The sequence below is a fragment of the Aspergillus pseudonomiae genome, assembly GCF_009193645.1.
Source record: "Aspergillus pseudonomiae strain CBS 119388 unplaced genomic scaffold BDV37scaffold_123, whole genome shotgun sequence".
Classification (NCBI taxonomy): Eukaryota; Fungi; Ascomycota; class Eurotiomycetes; order Eurotiales; family Aspergillaceae; genus Aspergillus; species Aspergillus pseudonomiae.
Window position 1 is genome coordinate 80437 of NW_022476115.1, and position 16864 is coordinate 97300.

General features: G+C 50.0%; 4 protein-coding genes across 4 annotated transcripts; 2 read left to right on the top strand and 2 right to left on the bottom strand.

Moving 5' to 3' along the window:
- Positions 1–2466: 2466 nt before the first annotated feature.
- On the top strand, positions 2467–5719 carry BDV37DRAFT_276207 (tyrosine protein kinase SWE1; the record flags this gene model as incomplete). Its single annotated transcript, XM_032085526.1, has 2 exons — positions 2467–4929; positions 4985–5719. 2 exons carry the CDS (start codon positions 2467–2469, stop codon positions 5717–5719), a joined length of 3198 nt encoding a protein of 1065 aa, XP_031935671.1.
- Positions 5720–10694: 4975 nt separating this feature from the next.
- Positions 10695–11545, top strand: BDV37DRAFT_263597 (cytochrome b5-like heme/steroid binding domain-containing protein). The gene is made up of 2 exons (XM_032083576.1): positions 10695–11080; positions 11277–11545. Exons 1-2 carry the CDS (start codon positions 10904–10906, stop codon positions 11352–11354), a joined length of 255 nt encoding a protein of 84 aa, XP_031935672.1. The 5' UTR covers positions 10695–10903; the 3' UTR covers positions 11355–11545.
- On the bottom strand, positions 11546–16015 carry BDV37DRAFT_263598 (putative nuclear migration protein). Its single transcript, XM_032083577.1, has 2 exons — positions 12629–16015; positions 11546–12579 (listed from the first exon to the last, which is right to left on the bottom strand). The coding sequence occupies exons 1-2, from the start codon at positions 15648–15650 to the stop codon at positions 11762–11764; spliced, it is 3840 nt and encodes a 1279-aa protein (XP_031935673.1). The 5' UTR covers positions 15651–16015; the 3' UTR covers positions 11546–11761.
- Positions 16016–16827, bottom strand: BDV37DRAFT_263599 (uncharacterized protein). Its single transcript, XM_032083578.1, has one exon. The coding sequence runs from the start codon at positions 16819–16821 to the stop codon at positions 16606–16608; it is 216 nt and encodes a 71-aa protein (XP_031935674.1). The 5' UTR covers positions 16822–16827; the 3' UTR covers positions 16016–16605.
- Between the last annotated feature and the right edge of the window lie 37 nt (positions 16828–16864).

Sequence of the window (16864 nt, forward strand, 5' to 3'; positions counted from 1 at the left end):
ACCAAGACGTTGTCTAGCACATCACCATCGCCATCTACAGGTTGTCATGGAGAATCGGCTTAGCAAGGCCAGTATATGTTAGGACATATATAGAGGAATCACCTCTAACATAGAAGTTCCCGCTGTGATATACACGTAGTTTTCATGACGCCTGTCAATCCTAGAACAGGGCTGCGTATCGGTTATGCAAATCAGTTTGAATGGCCCAGTTTGCGCCAGCCGACCGTTATTTCCGGCTCCAATCCCACGGGAAGATCTGTAGGTGCTGTACCAAAGCGTTACAGTACATACTGTACGTGATTATCTTACCTGAGATCTATCCCGCAGCTGGGTGCTTTTGGACACGTCGAGAAGGAAGCCAAGACACGTGGACAGGAGGGGCTTTGATATGGAGTGATAGTCATACGGCTCCCGCGCATATAAATACTTTTGCTCCCGTCCTCTTTTTATCCCGTTCCATACCGATAAGCTGTAGTTGTCAAGGTGTCAAATTACACAACGGACTTGGCTCCAACCCTCTAAGCTCTTGTTTTGTGTGAAGTATAAAAAGAGGGCCCGGGGACTGGAAAGCTACCTAATCTGAGTAAGCAAAACGGCTTGTTCGTTTCTGTCGTGGAGTAAATCCCTAGTATACCTAAAGTGGTTGCCACTCTATCGTACAGTACCTGACTGGAGACCCACGGTTGGGTGTATATGCATTACAACCCTGTGGCAAAGTTGGTAGAAATCGAATTATCCCGCGTACAATAATAAGTTCACTGCACATGCAAGGGAGAAAGGCGCTGAGTTGATCGATAAGTCCCCGCACACCTTATCGATATCCAAGGATTTACTATCGATATGAAGTCTATGACGAGGGTTTGGTGGGTAGGGTCTCAGTGTCTCTGACCTAAATTAGGTAGGGTACCCGGGCTAAGTTACTTTCTCCATTCTGGGAGCTGGTTTTCAGAATCGCTGGCCACCCTTCAGCCTAATAGAGTGACAGCTTTATCTGATTGGATATGTATATATTGTGAAGGATGTATATACTGTACCTACCTTCGAAGTACTCGACACTATGAATAGGATTGATTGAACAATAACGATAATGTAGACTTGAGAATTGTGCTCCATCTGTAAGTAGTTTACAGTCTGTATCGTATGATGGGGCGCGGGAACGCTTGGGGTTACGCGTGACGCTCCCGGCACTAAGCCTAAACAAGCCAGCAGTCAACAACACAAAAGACGCGGTGCGCGCGCGAGCAGAAACAGAGTCCCGCCTAGAAGATTGGCTGGAAGACCTGACAAGAGGCGACGGTGCCAGACCTAAACTACGACCACCTTCTTTTTCGGTTGTTTCTTTTTCCCTAATTTTTTAAGAGGAGTTTTACAACCTCATATCTTCATTCAGATATCGTTCTCTTATTGCCCCAGACGGCAGAGCGATTTTCGAAAATAAATATCGAAGAACAAAAACTCTACTCAATTTAGGTCCCATAAGGGAAATTCCTCGGGCCATTCATTTGGTTCGCAAGGGCTCGCCTTTGCATACCGCAACTTCGGGCCTTCGTCAGCCCCTCCGTCTGGCCACCCATCCCTTTCTTCCTCTCTCGACTTCGATTTGTTTCGCGTGGCTGTCTGCATTATTTTTGCTTCCTTGGTGGACGGTTTCGAACCTTCCACCCCTTGCGCAGTCGTATGCCTGCCTGAAGAGGGACAATCAGCTTTTTAAAGAAAGGGAGACGGAAGGGAGACCAACACTGCTGCTGCTGGTTCCCCTGCTATCAAACCAAATTGGCCCTTCCTCACGTCTCTACTCCCAACCCCCTTCTTGCGCATCGGAATTCGTACGTCAACATCATCGCGCCTGACTTCAACCTAGTCGCTCCTGCATCTTTGCGACGCGCCTGCTTGTTTTGACATCTTAGTTGCTGTCTTGAAACATTCCTTATCGAGCCGTTTCATCTCAAGCGCCAAGGGACAAAGTGAAGTAGTAGGAGAGCGTTCTGTTTCAGGCGCGTGGCTTGTGTGGGTGCACGAAGAGCTGCTTTTCCGCCCCCGCTCGCATAGCAGCCCTGGGTGTATGGGGGCATCAAAGAATACAGTGTGATTCTCCTTGAGCCTCGCAACAAGCCTGTTGTGATGTGCATCTATCACTCGTTTCGCATTGCCAATTTGTTTTGCTTTGATACGACCGCTGGCGCTGTGCCTTCCTTACTTTCCTAACATTCCACGGAAATTACTTCCTCCTTTACGGGCACTGTCTAGGACACGAGAAGCGCACTGCCACTGGCTCTGTTTTTGTCAACGGCCGTCGCGGGTTCATACCCTTCCCATCGACTACGCAGCACGCATCGATCATCAAGTGCGCCTCTTCCAAATTCACGCCTCCGCTTCATCGTAATACACTCGAGTCCCATACTTTGACCTCACTACGGACTACGACCGTTCAAAGTGGTTCTAGCTTTTCAAGGCCACACCATAACAATGGTTGCAACATTTTCGCCGCACCGTGATGCGGGTGGCACGCTACATCTGCCTTCACACACCGGGATTCACCATGTTGATGCTAGCTCAGCCATTCGACAACTCCGCCGGTCACTATCACGTTCGCCCTCTAAGAGCTCCAACTTCTCGCTTCTCGCGACCAGAAACCACTCACCGTCAAAAACCTCGCCATATGTCTCCTCCCCACTGTCACCTTCGCGACGATCTTCACAGGGCAATTTCGTGCTCTTCCCTAGCTCCTCACACCAATCACCATTTGCACTGCCATATCCGTCAAGTGGTAAAATAACCAGACCTGCCGTGCGCCGCGTACGCACCTCACCCAGGAGTCCCGTAAAACGCGCCCTCAACCTCTCTATAGACCAGGGCAATGCGAAGCCCGTGCAGCCAATCTTGACAACACCCGGTGTTGAAAATTCTCCCGTAACCCCAGACATAAACGTCTCTTCGGACGACAATGCCAGTGGGAGTGGCTGTTCTCCGAACTCGCCCTCTGGCGCTGAAGGCCCTGCCCCTCGTCCGACGCTATCCAGAATCGAAAAGCGACGCAGTGGGACTTTTGGCTCATACGCAACTGTTAGCCCACTAAAACGCAGTGATGGGATCATGAACCTAGATCGGGCATCTCGAGGAAGTCCGTCAGCCAAGAGGCGCAGTGTGCATGCGGCGAACCTTTCGAGCGAGTTTAATATATTTGATAGCGAGGCCGGCCCAACTACCGTTGAAGAATCAACGTGCGAAGTACCGTCCGAAAGTGAGACGCCATCGTTCCCCACCAACATCACCCCGTTCAGTCCTTTTGCTACAATACCCAAACGCTCATCTTCTTTGCGACGATCAACTCTTCAGCAACGCCAAAGTGATCGTTCCTTATTCTCCCGAGCAAGGGCCGTCGCCGAGACGCCTGAGGCTTCAAATACCCCTGCAAGTCCATGTCCCCGATTGCCTTTGGATGGCGGTCTCTTTCAGTCTGATCGAGATAACTTGTTTTCGCCACGGCCTGTACCGGGCAGTCCGTTGTTTTCGTCGACTGGGAATACTGCTGTCCAGACTCGCTCTGCTGTCCACCCGCTTTCTAGGACTATCACGCAATCTTCGTCCAGCTCCAGTCTAGTGGATGACTCGCCGACACATGAACCAATCCATAAAGCCGATCACCCAAGAGGAATGTTCAATTTCTCCAAGTCCCTTCCGGCTGGAGCAACTCGACCTGCCCTTGTACGCCAACTTACCCGCGAAGATTCGACCTCATCCATAGATTCTTTTGCAACCCCAGAGAATTACAAACTTGTGAAGCCTCTCCCAGCGGCATTCATGTCCACAGGTCTGATCTCCAAGAAGAATCGTAATGCCGAGGACCCCCAAAACATGTTGAGTTTCAACAAGAACATGCCTGATACGCCGTGCAAACGGCCCATTAACTTGTTTCCTAGCGGGCAAAAGGCGCCGCCAGAACGGTCGCTAGGGTTCTCAACATCCTCTCGCCAATCCGACACAGTACCTCATTCCCCGTTTAACCCACCTAGTACACGTCCAAAACCAGGCCCTTTCGCACGTGGCATGGGCATCTTCGGGAACACCTTCAATAAACAAGCGCCTTCCCGTCGTGGTAGTTTTGTGAGTGTGGATGGTGATGAGGTTCAACTACAATCGCCATCCGGACCGCGGGATAGTCAGCCTTTGAGCGAATATGACTTGCCACCAACACCAACGAAGCAAACGTTTTTTCCCTCTCGAACCTATCCCCCAGCTACCTCACAGATCGCTTCACTCGAGAGATTATCCGAAGCTAGAGGAACAAATTCAAGCCCATTGCACGAAAGGTTCCTGCGGGGGTCACCGCGCACGCCTCAGGATAACCTGTTCCCTCCTGATCCTAGCGGCCTCTCGATTTCCAATGACCAGCAAGCGATCAGGCCTGATTTCAGCGCTGTTAACTTACCGGCTACTCCCACTGGTCCCCGTGATTCTTTATTACAGTCAGGGAAGCGCCCTAGTCTCCCACTGAACGGTTACGCCCCAGATGTGGATCCGAGTTTGACCTCGCGCTTTGAAAGAGTTGAGCTTGTTGGCACTGGTGAATTCTCCCAGGTGTACCGTGTATCTGAACCCCACAATATGTCATTGTCATCAATCTTCTCACGCAGCCCAAAGTCACCTAAGATCTTGCCTGAGAAGGTATGGGCAGTTAAAAAAGCAAAACAGCCATATTCTGGGCTGAAGGACCGTGAGCGTCGGATGCGTGAAGTAGATGTGCTGAAGGCTTTGACTAACTCGGACCATGTTATTTCTTTCATGAACAGCTGGGAAGACAATGGCCACCTCTATATTCAGACCGAGTTCTGCGAAGAAGGTAGCTTGGATGTCTTTCTGGCCCAGGTCGGACTCAAAGCAAGATTGGATGATTTCCGCATATGGAAAATATTGCTCGAGCTATCTTTGGTACGACTCTAACTGCAATTTTGCAACATTAGGCTCTGCTAACCATCATTAATAGGGTTTAAAACATATTCATGATATGGGCTTTATTCATTTAGATTTAAAACCCGCCAATATCCTGATCACGTTTGAAGGTGTCCTGAAAATCGCCGACTTTGGGATGGCGACATCATGGCCGGCAGAAGAGGGAATTGAAGGCGAGGGGGATCGTGAGTATATTGGCCCAGAGATCCTAATGGGCCGCTATGATAAACCTGCGGACATATTCTCCTTGGGTTTAATCATGTTTGAGATCGCTGGGAATGTTGAACTCCCAGACAACGGGCTCTCATGGCAAAAGCTGCGGAACGGGGATATGAGCGACGTTCCTAGCTTGACCTGGAGTGCAGAAACCAGTATTTTCCGCGATGCATCTGGGAATCCAATCTCGGAAGAGCCGTCATTTGAGGAGTTGTGCACATCGGACTTTGGAGATGATACATTTGGTGAAGACAGTTTCCTGGGAAGCCGCAGGTCCAGTGATCGGAAAGCAGTGCAACTCGCTCGTACTGGCGAGCTTCATGATCCTCCTAGCTTTATGGTTGACGCCGGTCATGAACAAGCCTTGGATAAAATCGTGCGATGGATGATCTCGCCTGAACCATTTGATCGGCCTACAGCCGACCAGGTTTTGGAGGTATACGGTGTCCAGTTTGTCGCTCGTCGTCGGCGTGCTGGGGCTACAATCTACGAAGGCAATTGGGGTCCCGCCGACGAAATGCTAGCAGAGGATGCCGAAATGATTGATGTTTAATCAGTGCTTGACATATTAGTGCATTTGGACGGAGTTGGTGCTTTCCTTTACGGTTAACATATAATGACGGCGTTGATGCGGAAATCCGACCTTCGATAATAATGTCCATCACCACCGACCTATGGCTCATGCTTGGTGTTGTTTTTCTCTATTTCTCCACCTTTCTTTCGTGTGCAATGGGTGGCGGGTTATCTCGAGAGCTGAATCTCTATTGCTCTATGCTCGCCATGCCAGTGACCTTTCTGTTTTCTTTTTCTCTTTTTTCTTCCGACTCTAGCCGACCACCCTTCACGATTTCACTGATTTGATATGACCAATAATGGTGTTGAAGGGTTTCACACTCATTTCCTCATGATATTTCCTATGTTGTTACCCTGATTTGAGCGTTCGAGGTACTTGTTGTTTTTCTATTTCTTGTCTTTTCTTTTCTTTTTTTGTGGCCCTGCCCATGTCTGTATGATTGGATTCCCGCAACCTGGAAGTCAGGATTGCTGTGTAATATGTGATTTATATTTCCCTTTGTTTTGATGACTCGACTCCTTTTCTCTTCACGGCTTTGGGCGTTATTAATGATTACCTTTCCCCCTACATCTGTGTTTCCATATCCCTTTCAGCAACTGTTATTTTATTCCCCCCCGGCCCCCTTCTGTGAGTGAGTGATATAGGTGAAGAGACATGAAAACAGCCAATATGTGATCAAGCAGGCTTGAGAATAGGTGATGCTTGTGATTCATACTTTTGAATGCGAACCACTTCTGGACACCAAGTAATAGGTAGCCAGCGAACTATAATTTTCAATTATTTTTTATGAAGCTTGATGCGAACGTGGATGTAGAACAGTGTAGTATTATGTGAGACCTGGGAGTATGTTCCCCAATTGTTTGGCTCGCCACCAGCAGACTTCTTGGCGGTCGACCTGGGCGGCGAGATTCTTCGCAACATCGACGCGCCTGAGGGTCAGCCACACTCTAGAGCTAGTCACGCCGAATCCTTTAATCATTGTGCTATCTACCTTTCAGTTCGCCCATGCTTACAGTTTATGTTGCATTTTTCAAAGCACATTTTGATATGACGCGCGGCTTTCTCCGAGGCTTACAATAAAGAAACACTTGTGTCATCTGCTCAAGTCTCATAACAGCGGTCATATCGCGGATTGATATAGTCTCAACTGTCCAGCTTGGATCTGTACTAATTTAGATATGGACAATCGAACATTCGTGTCGGATTCTCTCCTCCGCCTTACCAATGCCTCGGACCCTACCGTCGTCGACTTTGTGCTCGCCACAGCCAGCTCGGCCAAGACAGCGGATTCATTACAAGAGAAGCTCGTTCCTTTCTTGGATGGCAGCGCAGAAGATGTTAATGCGTTTTGTGGAGAGCTGTATAAACGAGTGGGCGCAGGCGCAAAAAGCGAGCGCAGCAGCAGTGCTCAGAAAGAGCGCAGTGATACCGCGTCGAAAAAGAAGTACCGATTGATTGAAATGGAAGATGACAGTCTAGACTCTTCAAGCTCTTTGGGACTCACAAATATCGAAACAGAAAGGGAGAGGCGGAAACGCAAGGACAACCGAACCAAGGAGGAGCCCCGGGGGCACAATCGCTGGGAAAAGGAAGAAAACAAGAAGCGCGGGCGGAGCCGGGAAGAGAGCCGAGATCGCCACCGGTCCAAGAAGCTACGACGACGGGATAAAGAGGATTTCGATGATCGCTGGGGTGACGAAGAGATTCCGGATGATGAGGTGTATGAAGAAGATGAGCAAAGCGGTAAGAATGAAGAGTCACCGTCGAAGCGGACTAGGTTGGAGGATGGATCTGCGTCACCTCGGTCGACCGACTCTGCAGACCTGGATCCAGAGACGAAGAAAGAAATCGAGCGACGACGGGACATCGAAGAACGAGACGAGTTCGCGAAGCGGTTGGCCAAGAAGGATGACAGCAAAAATAAGAAGATTGTCGAGGACCGGACCAGAAATAGTGAGGTCGCACGAAGACGAGCGTTGGCAGACGATGCTTCCGCTAGAGCTGCCGCGATGCCAGAACTAAGAATGCGCTCTCGGCAAGAGTATCTTAAGAAGCGAGAAACTGAACGACTAGCCCTCCTGCGCAGGCAGGTCGCGGAGGAAGCGGCCGAGCTACGTGATAATCCCAACTTGACACGGAGGGAGAAAGAGGAGTTTGCTAGAAACCGGGAAGTACTTCGGATTGCTGAGGAGCGGCTACGGATCGATGATTACCGCGATGGGTACATGATGCCGGATGACTATATCACAGAGAAGGGAAAGATTGATCGAAAGAAGAAAGAAGATGCTCTTTACAAACGCTATGTGGATCGCGACGAATATGGACAAGAACGATTTATCACGGAACATGAGGAGTGGGAGATGGAGCAAACTGCCAAAGCAAAGGCACAGATTAACAGGGCAGAGTTTGTGGATGAAGGTGACTATGAATATGTTTTTGACGACTCACAAAAGATCAACTTCGTCATGGATGCCAAGATGGAAGGGACTCAGAAGGCTATGTCCCAGGAACAACGTATACTTAAAGAAAAGCTCGACGCAGCAGAGAAGAAGGCGGCATCGATTGAGGATACACGGAAGAGCCTGCCAATCTATCAATTTCGAGAGGAGATCATCCAAGCTGTCCATGATCACCAAGTTTTAATTATTGTCGGTGAGACAGGTTCTGGTAAAACGACCCAGATCCCGCAGTACCTTCATGAAGCCGGTTTCACGAAAAACGGGATGAAGGTTGGTTGTACGCAACCTCGACGAGTCGCTGCTATGAGCGTTGCATCGCGAGTAGCCGAAGAAATGGGTGTGAAGCTGGGCAATGAGGTCGGTTACGCCATTCGTTTCGAAGACAACACAAGTGATAAAACAGTGCTCAAGTATATGACGGATGGTATGCTGTTACGTGAACTGCTGACAGAGCCAGACCTGGGCCAGTACTCAGCGTTGATGATCGACGAGGCGCATGAGAGAACGGTGCCTACGGACATTGCCTGCGGTCTGTTGAAGGATATTGCCAAGGCACGGCCAGATCTGAAACTGTTGATCTCCTCTGCAACAATGGATGCACAGAAGTTCCAGCAATACTTTGACGACGCACCTATCTTTAATATCCCCGGGCGACGTTACCCCGTGGATATTCACTATACATCACAGCCAGAGGCGAATTACCTGGCCGCAGCAATCACAACCGTTTTTCAGATCCATGTCACACAAGGTCCTGGAGATATTCTTGTGTTCTTAACCGGCCAGGAGGAGATTGAGGCGGCCGAACAAAGCTTGCAGGAGACTGCGCGGAAGTTGGGAAGCAAGATACCAGAAATGATAATATGCCCTATCTATGCCAATCTACCATCCGAGTTACAAACTAAAATTTTTGAACCGACGCCACCGAAGGCACGAAAAGTCGTACTCGCTACGAACATTGCCGAAACTAGTTTGACTATTGACGGTATTGTCTATGTGATTGATCCAGGTTTTGTTAAAGAGAATGTCTTCAATCCCCGAACTGGAATGGAAAGTTTGGTAGTAACACCGTGCTCGCGGGCGTCTGCCAACCAGAGGGCCGGGCGAGCCGGGCGAGTTGGACCTGGGAAATGTTTCCGTCTCTACACGAAGTGGGCCTACCATAACGAGTTGGAGGAGAGCACGACGCCTGAAATCCAACGTACAAATCTCAGCAGCGTCATTCTGATGCTCAAGTCACTAGGGATTGATCAGTTACTCGATTTCGATTTCATGGACCCCCCGCCAGCCGAGACAATTATTAGAGCCTTGGAGCAGCTTTATGCTTTGGGTTCATTGAATGATAGGGGCGAACTAACGAAGGTTGGAAGACAAATGGCGGAGTTTCCGACAGACCCCATGCTGGCCAAAGCTATCTTGGCGGCGGACAAATATGGCTGTGTGGAGGAGGTGCTTTCCATTGTGTCAATGCTAGGGGAGGCCAGCGCTTTATTCTTCCGGCCCAAGGATAAGAAGATACACGCGGATAGTGCACGTAATCGGTTCACGATCAAGGATGGCGGGGATCATCTGACTTTGCTCAACATCTGGAATCAATGGGTGGATTCCGACTTCAGCTATGTATGGGCAAAGGAAAACTTCCTACAGCAGCGCAGCTTGACTCGGGCACGCGATGTACGCGATCAACTGGCGAAATTGTGTGACCGAGTCGAGGTCACTGTCAGCACATGTGGGTCGAACAACCTGCAACCGATTCAGAAAGCCATCACGGCTGGGTTCTTCCCGAACGCAGCGCGTCTGCAACGCGGTGGTGATAGTTACCGGACGGTGAAGAATGGGCAAACAGTATACCTGCATCCGTCAAGCACGCTGTTCGAAGTCAATCCCCGGTGGGTAATCTATTTCGAACTCGTGCTGACGAGCAAAGAGTATATGAGGAGCAATATGCCACTCCAGGCTGAGTGGCTCGTGGAGGTTGCGCCACACTACTATAAGAAGAAGGACTTGGAGACATTGGGGCTCGAACGAAAAATGAAAGGACAAGGAGCGGCAGGTGAAAAGAGTCGAGACTAATCTATTTTTTTTCTTCTTCTTTTCCCTTTCTTCGCCTATATATGTAGGAGTGTATTATTGGCGTTTGTTGCTCTCATCAGCATGTTTAGACACCCAAAGCAAATACCACATGTATTTCTATTGACCATTGACGACTTGTCTTGATGGTATGATTGTTATTGAGTCCTCATGTATATGTTCTTTACATGATTAAACAATTTGGCAATATACCTCGGCTATTATCTATAGTCTCTCACCAGATATGTACAGCTCGAGTATGCACGACGACATTTATTATACTTTATTATAGCATTGGATAGAATACCTGTCCAATAACATAGTAATTTTCTGTAGTAGTATTCGTAGCAAGGTACGAGCGACCAATCACGGCACGGATATTTCAATTCTCAAGATGACTGACCGCGGCACGGAGATGGAAGGTTAACCTCGGCTCCTGCTCGACCGAGTTGACAGGCCATCCATCGTCATCTCTCCGCTTTCGACCCCGGATTTAATCATCAGCAGCAGCAGCAATCATCCGATTCAAAGGAACAACATATTTACCTCCGTACTTACAATACCATCACCACAACACTACTCAACCCAAAGACCAAAAGAAGTGCGCAAGGAACTTGAAAAAGAAAGAAAAGCAAAAATGTCCCAGACCTTCACGCCCGCCGACGTCGCTTCCCACAACAACGCCGACAAGGGCCTTTATATCATCATCGACAAGAATGTGTACGATGTGACCAAGTTCGTGGACGAGCACCCCGGCGGCGCGAAAATCCTGAAGCGTGTCGCAGGGAAAGATGCTAGCAAGCAGTTTTGGAAGGTATATTCTTTTTTTTTTTTTTTTTTTTTTTTTCGTTTTTTTTTTTTTTTTTTTTTTTTTTTTTTTTTGGTTCCCAGCCCCTACTAGTGTCATGTCGTCGTAAATTTGAATGATTTCCCCCCCCCTCTTTTCCGTATCCTTTTTTCCTCAATTCCCCTCCAGTCTACAAACGTTCGTCGGTGCTAACCATGGCCAGTATCACAACGAGGGAGTGCTGAAGAAGTATTCGCCAAAGCTGAAGATCGGGGAGGTGAAGGAGGCTGCAAAGCTGTGATGGAGAATGTTCGAGTATGTGTTGTCATATAGAAGGGGAAATGTGTGCCTTTCTCCTAACCTTTTCTACGTGGCCCGGTCGTCTAGTCCGGCGCGATTACGCTTTTAGCACTACATTGCACAATACTACCTTTTCATGTACGCATATGCCTGCGGAGTGTTGATTATCCTAGAATAAATGTCAATGATTTTTAGATGATTCCAACGCCCAGCTCCGAAACAATATCCCTCCCAAAACGATGTAGCCAAAGTGGTATCAATGTGCGAATATAAACGCTAGCGGGCACCTATGCAGATGCCCTGTGTCAAGACATACAGTTACTGATTCTCGAACCTGGTGATTCGTCCAGGGGTATGCATCACCCTGGAGGATAATACCACCCCCCATAACATTATAATTATAATGCGTTAGAACCCCCGGAATGGATCGTCATTGCGAAAAGATCCGTAATCGTCATACCTTGGGTGGTCAAGGTCATAAAATCGCTGGCTTTCTGGGCTCCAAGGAGTCGAAGGCTTCCGTGAATGCCTTGGATGTGGCGCATGGCATTGGTTAGATTCGGTCTGGTCAATGAACGCCTCCATGCGGACGGTGCCAATGGCATCGAAGTAATTACCAGTTCTCACGCTGGCCTCGGAGGTACGACCACTCATGATGCTCTGGCCACTGTTCGTAGCGGGCGGAGCATATGCTTCAAAAGCACCTTGTGTTGGAGGCATTAAGGGCACGGTGCCCTGATTGGAAAAGCTGCGGATCATGGGAATTCGGGGAGTCGTATTGCTGCGCTTGCGCGAATGGTTGGAGAACCGGGGGATCGTGGGTGGATCAGCGGCATCTGCCATATCCACCTCTGCTGGGAGCTCTGGAACCGGCTCAGGATGTTTGAAAGCTCGTTTCCCTCTCTGTCTTGGCTTTGGTCGGCCTTTGGCGATTCTTATAGAATCGCGGATCGGGTTGCGACGCAAAGTCGCCGTGGACGCGGAAGATGCAAACTCTTCCTGCGGTATAGGCGGCAGAGCTGCGAGGTCATGAAGGCCCATGGAGGAATGACTCAAAAATGAAAGCGCAGTTAACCAAACGTAATGCCGTTCGATGGTGGTGGCGGTGAATTTGAGGGCTCGTTCGGGTGTAAGGATGAGGATGGATCGGCTGAATTGATTTTGCGGGTCGAATCCCTTTGGTAAAGGGTTGTCGTCTTTAACGTCAAGGACAGACTGAATTGTCACTGCTCGTAGTTAGCGGCATCCATCACAAACTTATGAAGGGGAACCTACACTTCCTGCCGCTCTTGCCAAGTAACGCTGGTCCACTTGTTGGCTGCTTGCTACTCCACATAACCGCTCGCTCATACGGAGCCAGCCAAACCCATCTTTTGTGCCTTGATCCACTGTTGGCGATGTTCGCTGACACCTCTTCGGCATTCCGGCCTTCCCAGTTGTCCTTGGATTCACCAACTCCGCCGAAAGATCTCCTCCGACGAACGTACTTGAACATCCATTCCCCTACCATTGTTTGGGCAATAGCATCAACAACACTAGTTGGCTGGACCGATGTCGCCGTGGAATCATCCCGCTGGTGGGAAAACGCGCGTGTGGGGCGGCCGGTTTCATTATATCGCCCTTGATTTGCCCGCCTAACCCGCTGGGGAGTAGTTATATCGTTGAATGGGAGAGACGGATATTGAGGACTCTCCACCGCACAGGAAGATGTTGATATGGTAGGTGATGATCGGGTTACAGGCCGGGCAGGCTCTGCCTGAGACATTGCCGCTGCAGACCGCACTCGCCGCAAAGTAGGCTGCCGAGTGATCGATGGCCGTCTCTGGTCAGAAAAGTTCCGGGGGTTCGAAGGAGTGGGACTCTGCTGACCATCGCTGCCCTTAACTGGGAACTTCCGCGAACTGAGTCGTATGGGAACCGGAAATGGGGGAGCTATACTAGAACCACCACTGGCACTGTCGAGACTTGGCTCGCTGGGGCTCCGTATTCTCTGGTGTGCAGCTGCCCCGTTGGATATCATCGCCGCTCTGCGTATATCCTGCTGGCGTGTCCACGAGGGCACTACTCCTGTTCGTGGACTTATCCGAGAAGCTTTGCTTGGATTTTTCATCTCAAGGTCGGCCGTTGCATCAAATAAATGTGCCTCTGCATCCAGTATGTGTTGATCAATTTCTGTGGTGGTCTCGTCTAAGCTAGGACCACCCTGGGTGGAAACCAATTTGCCTCGTTTCAGAGTATATGAAGCGAACGGTCGGTTTAGTAGCTCATCATCTGTGAAAATATCTCCCATCCTGGGGGACGCTTCCTCATCACTTGGTTCGTCAAATCCGGCAAAGAGACTACTGGATCTCAGGGGCCGTCTTAAATCTGTCTTGGACTCATCAGCCAACGGACCGTTGTCGTTGTTGCCGGGATAAGCTTGCACGTGCTCGTGGGGTTTGTTTCGTGCGGGTGCCTTGGCTGGGATAGGAGGTGGTGGTGGTATCTCTTCTTTCCTCGTTCTTGGAGGTGGGGCGTGATACGGCTGGATCGGAGGATCCTGGAGATTGGTACGAAGGGGTAAATCTGGGATGGCAGACGGTAGCAAACTCGCAGGCAATTTGACAGGTCGCTGATCAATCCGAATTTCCTCTGTCTGTATGCCAACTGTTCGGCTGTCGGTAACAGTCTTTAAGTCTGTTTGGCAAGAAGCACTCTTAGTTTGTGGTGGCAGAACCACACTCCCTCGAGGCGAAGAAGGCTCAGAGCAGGGTGGGTGAATCGCAATCATTGGGACCTCAATATCTGAGGAACTAGGACTGTTATGGGTAATATTGGCACGTTGCTCATGTGTTTCAGGAGCAATAGGTTGTTCTGTCTGGATTGATGCAGAGACCATGGCGGCCTGGCCAGGAGTATTCGATGGCGGTGATGATTCACCAAGCTTAGGAGTCCAAGGTGGAGTGGGTAGATCATCGACAGTCTGAGAAGATGTCGATACCATATTTACTGGGGCCATCCACGTGCTGCTGTCTTTCGTCTGGTACGAACCCGGGCCGTCACGGCCTCCAGTATCTTCGTCGCAGGCCACGGGTCCAATCTCTGGTTGCAACTTCGGGGACGGAGGCGGGGAATATTGGATTCCAACATCTTGATAGCAATAGCTCGCTGTCGTTGTTTCCGTTGGGGGTGGCTTCCAGGGACTACTAGGCTCCGACTTGAATCCACAGCTTTCTACACTATGGAGAGAGAGGCCCAGGATCTTCCTCGCCTTTGCTCCCATCTCCATTGTGTGGGACAGTTGTGAGTGGACTGACGTTGGGCGTTCTTCCGGGAGGGCCTCAGGTGAATAAGGTGTAAAATAATCGTCACGCAGATCAAACTCATCTTCCTCGTCGAATGCCAGTTCTTGCGCAAGGTTTATACCGTCATGTTTCGCACCTGGTATATTGACAACACTTGCCACAGAATACCGAAGATCATGGAGATCACCCCCGTCAGTGCTTACGCTTGTGACACTCGTACGCCGTCTCCCTTGACTGCTCGAGTGGGCGCTCGCAGTATCACTGTCCTTCCCCGTGGCTTCGTCCTTGACCAAACCAGCCCCATCAGGGTTCCGCATCTGATGGAAATTGCCAGCTGCTTGGACCGCTGCCACTTCGGTCAAGACCACCTTGAGACGCCCCTCAACAACATGAATCTTGCGTTCCAGGTTCCTACGCTCACCGTCCCAGAGTTCCTTATCGCGGTCCCAAAGCTCCAATGTCTTATCGATCTCGTCTTCCCGACTGCGGGCTTTCTTTTGTGCCTGGTCCAGTTTCTTTCGAACATCTGAGATGTTCTCTAGCGCTTCATCTCTCTCCCTTGCGAGCTCCGTAAGAGCTGAGGAGGTACCCCCTTCCACAAGCTGTAGCTGATGTTTGAGAGACCGCGTCTCCTTGATACTCTGTGATAAACGTTCACTGATATCCTCGGTCTCTATGCGCGATTCATCCAGAGTTCGCTCCAGGACATCAATGGCTTTTGTTTTACTCTCCACATCCCGCCGTAAAGACAAAATCTCCGAAACAAGTGAAGCATGTAGTGTTGGGGTAAACCTCCTGGGATCTAGCGGCGATAAGGTGTCCTCGTACGTGGCATCTTGGAAGTCACGGCGCCCATCGAGGAAGAAACTCTGGTTTGATGGACATGGTGGCGACGATGATGGGCCAGGAGAGGAATCTCCACGGGAATGCATAGACGGACCTCTTCGAGGCGTGGCAGAGGGTGTGGGGAACACCTCTGCAGGGGAAACCTGGGAGACTGTCTCTGTTGCCATCGCTTGATAACAGAAGATCAAGACCTCAAAACAACCGCAGATTTGAGAGGCTTATTGGAGTATAACAGCAACCGGGCTCGCACACCTTATACCATTGAAGAGCTGCGCTATGCGGGGTCCATCTGACCTTCCGGACGCTGCAGGTGGGCAGGAAACAAGATGACAGGCGATATAGATGCTGACCGGCAACTATAGTTGCTGATGAGGTCTTCAGCAGGAGATTTCTGGTTCACCGCAATGAGCTGCGTCAGCTATCTGCACGCATGACTCGAGATAGGCGTGGTTGGGAGGAAAGGCGCACAGGCAGTAGACTCTCCACCTACACTTAGATCTAGTTGCTACCCTTCCTCAATCACAGAGAGGGCTTTGTACGGTCTTTCAGGCTCCGCCTGGGGTCAGGGACGACGTCAAAAGAAAAAAAAAAAAAATAACGGCACAAAGTAGGAAAGGCAAAGACAGCTGGGATACCCTGAGAGCTTGGCTTTCCTTAGCCACCCAGTAAAGGGGGAGAGGTACGAGAGAATTGAATTGGCTCGTCGACGCGGGGAGGTGGAGGAGAGAAGATCGTAGATCGCGTTTAGGGATAGTAAAAAGATAGGCGGAGTCAGCGAGCAAGACTGTCACCCACCACAGGTCTCATCGATCCTCAAAAAGATCTGAGGAGGAAGGGGACACGGTCTACATTGTATGAGAGAAGACCCGTTAGGTCAAGGACGATCAAGAGCTAATGAGCCTTGCGGGCCGCGACCTCAGAACTTGTCCGAGCATCGGGATGTGCACGACGTGAGGACAAGCCGTGGCTAAGTTGCTAAAGCATTAGCTCTTCCAGGGGCGTTCGTTAGGGGGGATGGGGAACTGAGTCTACGCTCCCGATTAGTGAGGAGGATCAAAAGAACGTCTCCACTTAAGCTGCCAGTGATAGCAAGTATGTGGACTATTAGTAGAGTACGGAGTATTAGTAGTACAAAACATAACTCCCGCGCATGGAAAAGCGGGATGATAGAAGAAGACGAATCAGAGTGTGTGTGATCGATTGTGGATGTGAGAGTGATAGTACTACTCGTAATTCCTGTAGCATCGTATTCAAGCAAAGATTGGACAGGCCAATCGTCCTCCTGGGCCAAAAGGAAAAGAGGGAGGGCAGAAAAATGTGAAACAAGGTAGAAGTCATCCGCCAGGCTGGCCAGCTTTTGGTGGTTAGGAGAGGAGAAAAA